The sequence below is a fragment of the Salmo trutta genome, chromosome 6, assembly GCF_901001165.1.
Source record: "Salmo trutta chromosome 6, fSalTru1.1, whole genome shotgun sequence".
NCBI lineage: Eukaryota > Metazoa > Chordata > Actinopteri > Salmoniformes > Salmonidae > Salmo > Salmo trutta.
The window spans coordinates 7,356,469-7,368,622 of record NC_042962.1 but is presented as its reverse complement, the minus strand read 5'-3'; the positions used below and the strand labels follow the sequence as shown (position 1 = coordinate 7,368,622).

Genomic DNA, 12,154 nt, shown 5'->3' with positions numbered 1-12,154 from the left:
TAGTTGTAGTTCTGGGTGTTGTTGTAGTTCTGGTTGTAGTTGTAGTTCTGGTTGTAGTTGTAGTTCTGGTTGTAGTTCTGGGTGTTGTTGTAGTTCTGGGTGTTGTTGTAGTTCTGGGTGTTGTTGTAGTTCTGGTTGTAGTTGTAGTTCTGGTTGTTGTTGTAGTTCTGGGTGTAGTTGTAGTTCTGGGTGTTGTAGTTCTGGGTGTAGTTGTAGTTCTGGGTGTTGTTGTAGTTCTGGGTGTTGTAGTTCTGGTTGTAGTTGTAGTTCTGGTTGTAGTTGTAGTTCTGGGTGTAGTTGTAGTTCTGGTTGTAGTTGTAGTTCTGGGTGTTGTTGTAGTTCTGGGTGTAGTTGTAGTTCTGGTTGTAGTTGTAGTTCTGGGTGTAGTTGTAGTTCTGGGTGTTGTTGTAGTTGATTATTGGGCAGTACGCTCCACCAGTTCAGAATAGACAGTATGGTTCTCAGAGCAGAGTAGGCCAGGGCCAGTAGGAGAACCCTCTGAGCAGCATCCAGCCCAGCAGGAGCAGCAGCAGGGTGGGGAGCGATATAGGTGAGAGGGCGGCTTGACCCGAGTTGGGCCCACCACAGCTCCCCAGCTCCGACTCACAGCGGGGCTTCTCACACAGCAGGCCCGTGTAGGCTGGTGTACACTGGCACCGCAGGTTGTTCAGACACACACCACCGTTCTGACAGCGCAGGAGCTCGTTGTCACACACTCGGGCTGGGAGTGAGAAGGACAGAAATGTTTGACACACATTTTTATATATATATATACATACACACAAACACACCTGGAGAAGCAGACGGTGCACTGCTCACTATCCTGACTGTTATGTTGATATACAAAAAGTCCTGTGATCTGAGCTGATTTTCATCTCATGGTCTAGTCAGTGCTAAAACTCAAGCTAACAGCATTAAGTTGAATTAGGCATTTTCAGGACTTTGCAGATCAATCATCAATAACATGTATGTATTACATGCAGAATTACCAGTGATACAAATCATCAATAACATGTATGTATTACATGCAGAATTACCAGTGATACAAATCATCAATAACATGTATGTATTACATGTAGAATTACCAGTGATACAAATCATCAATAACATGTATGTATTACATGCAGAATTACCAGTGATACAAATCATCAATAACATGTATGTATTACATGCAGAATTACCAGTGATACAAATCATCAATAACATGTCAGTAATTTATACTGGTTAGTAAAAAAACAACTAAAAAAACAACAACAACAAAAGAACCATCTCACTGACGTCTCATTTTAATTGTACAAAGACTGAACTGAAATACAGCAAACTAAAACGGAACTGGGGAACGTCAAGTCTTTATTTAACTAAATTTAAAACCATCTGATTCCCACAGTTCAGAGGACAGGCAGGATAAGGATGGGAGAAGACCACAGTTCAGAGGACAGGCAGGATAAGGATGGGAGAAGACCATAATTTACAAGACCAGACATGTATTAAGACCATGCTGTTTTCACAATTGTCACAATGCCAGCCCATGATGCGTTGCAGTAAGGTAGCAGTTTTATTTCCAACATGATTTTGTCAAACATGTTCTCTTGCCCATTTCTCTTCCTCCTGTAGTGAATGAAACTTTTCTTGTTGTGCCAGTCAAAATGAACGCCTGGTCTTTCAGCACTATCTGGAAGATACACAACTATTTTATTATTCCCATTCCAAAACAGGTAATTGCATTCTGTAATAGATAGAGCATGGACGGGCAAATTTGATGGGGTGGGGGCCACATCATGAGGGGCCGCAGTGGCTCACGGGTCTGCATACCCACACATGCAGTCAACTGACTTCTGCAATCAATCCATTTGTGTAGTTAAACTACATCAATCTCTTAACTAAATGCATTATACCAGTAGCCAGAGCTGGCCCTAGCATTTTGGGGGCCCTAAGCAAGATTTGGTCGGGGGTCCCCCCACATTGCAGTCAAAACATTTTATTGACCCTGTCTTGACTGCAGAAGAATAAAATGTTACATTTGAAAGTTAATTTCCTACAATTCCACACATTTTACTATGGGGCGTAGAGAACATTTTGGAATTTTATAAAACATTTCATACAATTCTACTAACTTCTACTAACTTTTATTTTCAGTTTTCCAGCATGGGGCAGAGAGAATATTTTCTGTTTTAAAGCTAATTTCCAGCAATTGTACACATTTTGCCATGACTTATGCAATGATAATATGATATTGGAGTGAGAGTGACTAACAAAATCAATTGGGGCCCCCTGGAGGTTAGGGCCCCTGGGCACGTGCCCTGTTTTTCCGATCGGTATTCGGCCATGATTATTAAAAGCTTAGATTGCTGGCTAGACTTAACTTACCAATTGAAAAATTGTTAACTGACATGGCTGATTAAGTGACTGTCAGTGACTGACATAACAAGAGAAAAACAACTAATGTAACAACCAAATTTGGAAATCCCACCTTGTGTATTATACTATTCTAACTGTCAACAGTAAGTTGAGAACCCGACTGAGTTCTTTTGTGTCGTTCTCCAATTGGCCATTCATTTTGCGGCGCTAGACTAGGATCCCACGGATGGGTCTATACCATGTAATGAATTGCAGCTCTGCACAAAGTTTCCCCACAGCCCGTGGCCTTTTCCAAAACACTGAACTGACTTTAGATGAGTTGAGTTGAGAGTTAGGTGGGAAGTGGTATATTTAGAGCCGGGGACACCAAGGCCAGTCTATTCCCAATGGAGCCAAGCTGTCAAGCAAGCTGCAGGCAAACAAACCAACAAACTCAGCCCAGCACAAAACAAAAACAACTGATGGAGTGAGACAAATAAACAGTGTTATACAAGCAGGCTAGGGCCAAACCACCTCAACGTCGCGCAACAAGAGATAGCCGGAGCTCATTTAGCTCTTCATGAAAGTGGAATACAATGTGAAAAAGCAAATATCACAAGAATGACTGACATCAACCAGTCATCTCTCACATCATATCCACAGCTGCAGGTAAAGACCTTCTGATTTTATGACAACATCTTTAAAGGCTATATGTGATACAGTAATAACACTGTATGTAATAGTCTGTGCAACCCAACAGAGATTTTATGGACACCCTGTCAAAAGACTACAAGTTCCAGAATCCAACCATCAGTTTGTGTTCGTCATCCAGCATGAGAATGGTTTCTCCTTTACAATGCTAATGAGACTATTAATGGAACGTTATCAAGGAAGTCATCATATGGAAGGCTTGATATTAACAGCCAATTTGACACCTGACAATGATGGCACAGATTCATTTATGTTTTATCATCTGCTCTGTCTGTATCAGAGAACGCTATCAGGGAAATGTGCAGGAAGACCAACCTGGTAATGGGATGTGCGTTCCCCGTTGAGGGTCAATCAAGTGAATTCATTTAAAATACATCTTTTACCCCTAGAGCCTCTGATGTTATCATGACATGAACAAGACTCTATTAATTAAACATCAACCTTTTGTTTTATCCATACATTTTAATCTCCCATTGCCCTTTGCAAAAATAGGATTATTTAGCAAACGGGGGCCTTATTGGTTTTGCCCTGACAAGAAGATGGTGTGTGCATATTAATTCTCTATCTACAAGCAAGGCATTTTGGTGAGACCTAGGCCCTAGACAGAAGCAATTCCTATCACATAGATGCTTCTTACTGATACTCGAATAATACAAGCGGGTTTTGAATTAAGGACCAGAAACGCAGTGGAAAGGGAGGGGAGACATTAGCTACTTAACCACTTAACAGTGACAGATCGATTCAATACCAATGTGTTACCGGAGTTGGCAAAGAAAGGTGAGGAGAGCAGGAAAGGTGCCACTTAAATGAAATGATGGTAAACTGGGACAGAGTTCCCCCCCCAAGCTGAAAAAAAGTATATTTTAATATATTACAAGTATACTAAAGTATACTTAAATATACTCAAAATTCTAATAATATTTGTAAAATATGAGATGTATTTTTCTAGTATATCTAAAGTATACTATGAGTATACTATCGTCAACCTTCAATACACAAATTAAAAGTGTACTTTAAATGTTTTGTTTTTCAGTCTTTTAGTATACTATATGTTCACTGTCATTGAACTTAAACACACTCATTAAAACTGTGCTTCAATTTCAAACGATTTAATTGTAATTTAGTATATTCATTCAAAATATACTTGGAGTTGTTTTTTTAAGTTGAAGCATTGATGTTTTTCATGAAACTCTGCTTGTGTGTGTCACGACTTCTACTGAAGTTGATGCCCCTCCTTGTTCGGGTGGTGTTCGGCGGTCGACGTCACCGGCCTTCTAGCCACCATTGATCAGTTTTTCATTTTCCATTGGTTTTGTCTGGTCTCTTTACACACCTGTTTCATATCCCAGTAATTATATGTTGTGTATTTAACCCTCTGATTCCCCTCATTTCTCTGTCGGTGATTGTTTGTTTGTTATGTACGTGTTGTGTCTATATCGGTGTGCGACGGGTTATTGTTTTACCCGGATTCTTTTCTACGTTGGTTTTGGAAATAAATATTCCATTTTTTAAACCACTTTGTTTTCTCCTGCTCCTGACTTCCCTGCCACCTACATACACGGACTATGACAGTGTGTGATCAAGTACACTATACGTATACAGTGCCATGCAAAAGTATTCTTACCCCTTGGATTTCTTCACATTTTATTGTGTTAAAAAGTGGTATTAAAATGTATTTATTTGTCATTTGTTGTCAACAATTAACTCAAAATACACTAATTCCAAAGTGAAAATAAACAAGATTAATACAAATTTGATGACTAAAATATAGTCATTGCATACAATAAGTATTCAGCCCCTTTGTTCAGGCAAGCCTACATTGGTTCAGGAGTAAAATTTGGCTTAAATAAATCACAGAATATTTTACATGGATCATTTTTTATATATTTTTTTTATGACTAACCCTTCTTTTATCCCCCATACATACAACATCTGTAAGGTCCCTCAGTCAAGTATTGAATTTCAAGCACAGATTCAACTTCAAAGACTGGAAATGCCTTTCGAAAGCCTCATAAAAGGACACTGATTGGTAGATCGGTAACAATATCAAAGCAGACATTGAATATCTCTTTAAGCATGGTCAAGTTAATAATTATGCTGTGGATGATGTATTAAACCACCCAGACACATGAAAGATAGAGTCATCCTTCTAAACTGATCTGCAGGACAGACAGGAAGCTGCTTAGGGATGTCACCATGAGGCCATTGGGTGATTGTAAAACAGTTTCAGAGTTCAATGGCTGTGATGGGAGAAAACTGAGGATGGATCAACAACATTGTAGTGACTCCACAGTAATGATGTAAATGACATATGCAAAACATCCATATTGTATGCAACTATGCACTAAAGTAATACTGCAAAAAAAAACATTTTGTTCTAAATTCAAAGCCGTATGTTTGTGGCAAATCCAACACAACACATCACTGAGTAACTACCGCCTCATTTTCAAGCATGGTGGTGGCTGCATCATGGTATGGGTACGCATGACATCGGCAAAAAATTGGGAGTTTTTCCGGATAAATAGAAACGGTATGGAGCTAAGCAATTCCCAAATTCCCAATCTGGCCCTCATACCATCACGGCCACCTAATCATCCCCAGCTTACAATTGGCTCATTCATCCCCCTCTTCTCCCCTGAAACTATTCCCCAGGTCATTGCTGTAAATGAGAATGTGTTCTCAGTCAACTTACCTGGTAAAATAAAGGTAAAATAAATAAATAAAAAGCACAGGCAACATCCTAGAGGAACACCTTCTTCAGTCTGATTTATAACAAACACTGGGAGAGGAATTCACCTTTCATCAGGACAATAAAAACAATGGACAAATATAACTGGAGTTGCTTACCAAGAAGACAGTGAATGTTCCTGAGTGGCCAAGTTACAGTTTTGATTTAAATCTGTTTGAAAATCTATGGTATGATTTTAAAATTGCTGTGTAGCCATCAGCACCAACATCTTTTCAGCGCTTGAAGAATTATGGGCTAAAGGGCTACAGAAAATTACACAATCCAGGTGTGTAAAGAGACTTACCCAAGAGGGCTCACAGCTGTAATCTCTGCCAACGGTGTTTCGAGCATGTATTGTTTCAAGGAGCTGAATACTTATGCAATGACTATATTTTAGTTATTTAATTTCTATCAATCTTAAAATAATAAGAATAGCAATAATATAAAATCTTCCACTTTGACATTAGAGTATTTTATGTCGATTATTGAGCAAAAAAAAAGTACAATTAAATCAATTTTAATTCCGCTTTGTAACAACGAAATGTGAATAAATCCAAGGGGTATGAAAACTTTTGAAGGCACTGTAGTTTCAGTGCCAATAATGAGTTTTGAAGTACTTTCTGAATTCCTGTTCAGAAGAGTGCAGAGAAAGTTGACAGTTATAGCGATTGCTAATTGCACAGCTGAGGAACATAGTTCCGGAGAGTATACTTTTTCATATCTCAAGATATTATACATAAGTATACTTTCAAAAAAGTATATTTAACTTAAATGTCCACAAAATATATTCAAAGTATACTTTCCAAAAGCGCATGTGCACAAAAATGTCCCATCATCCTTTTCTGCAACTGAAGTTTTGATTTCTAATATGATATTATTCCACATATTCAGCTTATGCAAATGTTTTTATGTTCATTTTCAAACTAAATAATGTTGTATTTTTAAATACACATGCCATATTTCACATTTTATTGAAATGTTCATTTATTACCTGTAATGTGAACAACTAAAATGAAATGCCAATGGTGCACAGTTCTCAAAAGTGTTACTTGAAATGTACTGCTCCAGCCACAACTGCTTTGTAGCATAATAACATTTGCCCAAGAAGATGCCTTGGTCAATCAAGGTAAACTTTACATGGTAATTACAATAGCTAATGTGGTTAATGACTAGAAGTGTCTATGTAAAAGTATACTTGAAACATGTTATAAATACACTTTTTTTGTAAAGAAAATACAGGAATTCTAATTAGTATATTTCCAATTTATGAGAAATATACATAAAAGGTACTTAAGGTGTATTCAAAGTATATTTGTTTTTCTCTTTATCTAATATACTAAGAATATAATTTAGCACAGAAGTTTCCCAAATTAGATACTTTGTGTTTAATATACTTAATAAATATGCTAATAAAATAATAAAATACAAAGAAAATTGTCAATAAACGCATTAAATGTATACTGCTAAAAAAATTAAAGGGAATACTTAAACAACACATCCTAGATCTGAATGAAATAAATAATCTTATTAAATACTTTTTTCTTTACATAGTTGAATGTGCTGACAACAAAATCACACAAAAATAATCAATGGAAATCAAATGTATCAACCCATGGAGGTCTGGATTTGGAGTCACACTCAAAATTAAAGTGGAAAACCACACTACAGGCTGATCCAACTTTGATGTAATGTCCTTAAAACAACTCAAAATGAGGCTCAGTAGTGTGTGTGGCCTCAACGTGCCTGTATGACCTCCCTATAACGCCTGGGCATGCTCCTGATGAGGTGGCGGATGGTCTCCTGAGGGATCTCCTCCCAGACCTGGACTAAAGCATCCGCCAACTCCTGGACAGTCTGTCGTGCAACGTGTCATTGGTGGATGGAGCGAGACATGATGTCCCAGATGTGCTCAATTGGATTCAGGTCTGGGGAACGGGCGGGCCAGTCCATAGCATCAATGCCTTCCTCTTGCAGGAACTGCTGACACACTCCAACCACATGAGGTCTAGCATTGTCTTGCATTAGGAGGAACCCAGGGCCAACCGCACCAGCATATGGTCTCACAAGGGGTCTGAGGATCTCATCTCGGTACCTAATGGCAGTCAGGCTACCTCTGGCGAGCACATGGAGGGCTGTGCGGCCCCCCAAAGAAATGTCACCCCACACCATGACTGACCCACTGCCAAACCGGTCATGCTGGAGGATGTGGCAGGCAGCAGAACGTTCTCCACGTTCTCCAGACTCTGTCACGTCTGTCACGTGCTCAGTGTGAACCTGCTTTCATCTGTGAAGAGCACAGGGCACCAGTGGCGAATTTGCCAATCTTGGTGTTCTCTGGCAAATGCCTAACGTCCTAAACGGTGTTGGGCTGTAAGCACAACCCCCACCTGTGGACGTCGGGCCCTCATACCACCCTCATGGAGTCTGTTTCTGACCGTTTGAGCAGACACATGAACATTTGTGGCCTGCTGGAGGTCATTTTGCAGGGCTCTGGCAATGCTTTTCCTGCTCCTCCTTGCACAAAGGCGGAGGTAGCGGTCCTGCTGCTGGGTTGTTGCCCTCCTACGGCCTCCTACACGTCTCCTGATGTACTGGCCTGTCTCCTGGTAGCGCCTCCATGCTCTGGACACTACGCTGACAGACAAAGCAAACCTTCTTGCCACAGCTCGCATTGATGTGCCATCCTGGATGAGCTGCACTACCTGAGCCACTTGTGTGGGTTGTAGACTCCGTCTCATGCTACCACTAGAGTGAAAGCACCGCCAGCATTCAAAAGTGACCAAAACATCAGCCAGAAAGCATAGGAACTGAGAAGTGGTCTATGGTCCCCACCTGCAGAACCACTCCTTTATTGGGGGTGTCTTGCTAATTGCCTATAATTTCCACCTGTTGTCTAAACCATTTGCACAACAGCATGTGAAATTTATTGTCAATCAGTGTTGCTTCCTAAGTGGACAGTTTGATTTCACAGAAGTGTGATTGACTTGGAGTTACATTGTGTTGTTTAAGTGTTCCCTTAATTTTTTTGAGCAGTGTATTTATAATTGTTCCAATTTAGATAATTGTAAATATACTTCAAATATGTTAATGAAGTATGATAAGTATATATAACAAATAAAATAAAAATCTGCTTCTGTCTAAAGACTGCATTAGTCTTTAGGCTGGAATGATTCTCAGTCTCCACCGTCTTGTGTTGAGAGATTTAGAAAAAAATGTATTCCACTTGCAGGAGAGTTACTGTTCCCTGATGCCCTAGCCAGGTTGCAGAGCCCAAGAGATGTGGCCTTCCACACACACCACACACACCACACACACCACCTTAATTTTGGCCCGCTGCTCACAGCCTAACTTTAGCGGTTGGAGCTGAGGTAGGAATACATGCAGTAAGTGAAGGGTACAGTTCTTACAATACCTCTACATTCGTCTTGGGCCTTTTTTTCAGCCAAGGGTACAGCTACTACAATCTAGGGCCCTTTTTCATCTTGAGGATTAGTATGACAAAATCATTCAAGCATATTGTGGCCAAGGACAAGACATGGTTGAAAATAGTCCATGTCAGACTATATAAGGCGTTCTAAAGTGAAGATAGTAGACCGTTGAGGAACAGGGGTGGCAATCTACACGCCCTGTTCCTCCCAATCTCTCACGTTCACCATCCCATATGTGTAAACAGACACTGTGCAGAGAATAAACTGTGAGATGTATTGCGTTTGTCTTCAATATGAGGGATAATATTTAGAGAAGGAAACCAATGAGTCTGTGAGAACGGGCTCTATTTGACCAGAGATTGGAGTTTTAATTGCGTTCTCCAGTCTGCCAACAGACTGAGCTCCTATTCATGTAGAATTGAGTGAAATCTGAGGGGAACCAGATATAGGTCTACATTAGGTAATGTGGGTAGCACTAATTTATAATGGGCCATATCGTTTGGTAATGTCGGTTTATATATAGCTTTTACAGCGTTTGAAATTGTATAGCCTCGTGACACATAGTCATCAACCAAAATGATAAGCCTCTCCGTTGTTTGTTCATTGCCAATCTACATAATCACTGTACACAGCCCATTTGTAAATAGCCCATCTGTAAATAGCCCATCTGTAAATACCCCATCCCCATATATATGTATATATTTTTTTTCTGCTCTTTTGCACAACAGTATTTCTACATCCTCATCTGCACATCTGTCACTCCAGTGTTAATTGATAAATTGTAATTACTTTGACACTATGGACTATTTATTGCCTAACCTCCTTACTTCATTTGCACACACTGTATACAGATTTTCTATTGTGTTATTGACCGACCGTGCGTTTGTTCATGTGTAACTCCGTGTTGTTGTTTTTGTCGCACTGCTTTGCTTTATCCTGGCCAGGTCACAGTTGTAAATGAGAACTTGTTCTCAACTGGCCTACCTGGTTAAATAAAGGTGAAATATATATATTTTTTAAATGCATGATTGCACATGTACAGTGTCGAAGACAGTTTTTCTAAAACCTTACTTCCCTCCAGCTATTTATAATTATTGTGCTTGAACCGTTGATGTGTGCCTATCTAGCCTGGATAGACTGGTTCCACTGAGCAGATACAAAGAGCATTCTCACTAAGACAATCTCCTATCTAGCCTGGATAGACTGGTTTCACTGAGCAGATACAAAGAGCATTCTCACTAAGACAATCTCCTATCTAGCCTGGATAGACTGGTTTCACTGAGCAGTTACAAAGAACATTGTCATTAAGACAGTCTCAAATCAAATCAAATCAAATGTTGTTTGTCACGTGCGCCGAATAAAACAGGTTTAGACCTTACAGTGAAATGCTTATTTACAAGCCCTTAACCAACAATGTAGTTTTAAGAAAATACCCCCCAAAAAAGTATGAGATAAGAAAAACTAATAATTAAAGAGCAGCAGTAAATAACAATAGCGGGGCTATATACAGGGGGTACCGGTGTCGAGGTAATTTAGGTAATATGTACATGTAGGTAGAGTTATTCAATTGACTATGTGTAGATAATAAAAGAGAGTAGCAGCAACGTAGAAGAGGAGGGGGTGGGCAATGTAAATAGTCTGGGTAGCCACTTGATTAGCTGTTCAGGAGTCTTATGGTTTGGGGGTAGAAGCTGTTTAGAAGCTTCTTGGACCTGGATTTGGCGCTCCGGTACCACTTGCCATGGTAGCAGAGAGAACAGTCTATGACTAGGGTGACTGGAGTCTTTGACAATTTTTAGGGCCTTCCTCTGACACCGCCTGGTATAGAGGTACTGGATGGCAGGAAGCTTGGCCCCGGTGATGTACTGGGCCGTACCCACCACCCTCTGTAGTGCCTTGAGGTCGGAGGCCGAGCAGTTGCCATACCAGGCAGTGATGCAACCCGTCAGGATGCTCTCGATGGTGCAGCTGTAAAACCTTTTGAGGATCTGAGGACCCATGACAAATCTTTTCAGTCTCCTGGGGGGGGAATAGGTTTTGTCGTGCCCTCTTCACAACTTTCTTGGTGTGCTTGGACCATGTTAGTTTGTTGGTGATGTGGACGCCAAACAACTTGAAGCTCTCAACCTGCTCCACTACAGCCCCGTCGATGAGAATGGGGGCGTGCTCGGTCCTCCTTTTCCTGTAGTCCACAATCATCTTTGTCTTGATCACATTGAAGGAGAGGTTGTTGTCTTTGCACCACACGATCAGGTCTCTGACCTCCTCCCTATAGGCTGTCTCATCATTGTCGGTGATCAGGCCTACCACTGTTGTGTCATCAGCAAACTTAATAATGATGTTGGAGTCGTGCCTGGCTGTGCAGTCATGAGTGAACAGGGAGTACAGGAGGGGCCCTCGTGTTGAAAATCAGCGTGGCGGATGTGTTGTTACCTACCCTTACCTCCTGGGGGCGGCCCGACAGGAAGTCCAGGATCCAGTTGCAAAGGGAGGTGTTTAGCCCCAGGGTCCGTAGCTTAGTGATGAGCTTTGAGGGCACTATGGTGTTGAACGCTGAGCTGTAGTCAATGAATAGCATTCTCACATAGGTGTTCTTTTTCTCCAGGTGGGAAAGGGCAGTGTGGAGTGCAATAGAGATTGCATCTGTGGATCTGTTGGTGTGGTATGGAAATTGGAGTGTGTCTAGGGTTTCTGGGATAATGGTGTTGGCCAGCCTTTCAAAGCATTTAATGGTTAATGACGTGAGTGCTACTGGTCGGTAGTTATTTAGGCAGGTTACCTTAGTATTCTTGGGCACAGGGACTATGATGGTCTGCTTGAAAGATGTTGGTATTACAGACTCAGACAGGGAGAGTTTGAAAATGTCAGTGAAGACACTTGGCAGTTGGTCAACACATGCTCGGAGTACACGTCCTAGTAATTCGTCTGGCCATGCGGCCTTGTGAATGTT

At 40.7% G+C, this 12,154-nt stretch overlaps 1 protein-coding gene across 4 annotated transcripts in view; it reads right to left on the bottom strand.

Moving 5' to 3' along the window:
- Window positions 1-324: 324 nt before the first annotated feature.
- LOC115195355 (netrin-G1-like) overlaps window positions 325-12,154 on the bottom strand; it is a 209,789-nt gene continuing 197,959 nt past the window's right edge. For 2 of the 4 annotated variants that reach the window (XM_029755139.1, XM_029755138.1), the window contains exon 9: window positions 325-721. In XM_029755139.1, coding sequence (XP_029610999.1) covers window positions 462-721 — 260 coding nt within the window. In that variant the 3' untranslated portion in view covers window positions 325-461. The remainder of the gene's footprint in view (window positions 722-12,154) is intronic. The other 2 variants (XM_029755140.1, XM_029755141.1) reach the window with 1 other exon arrangement.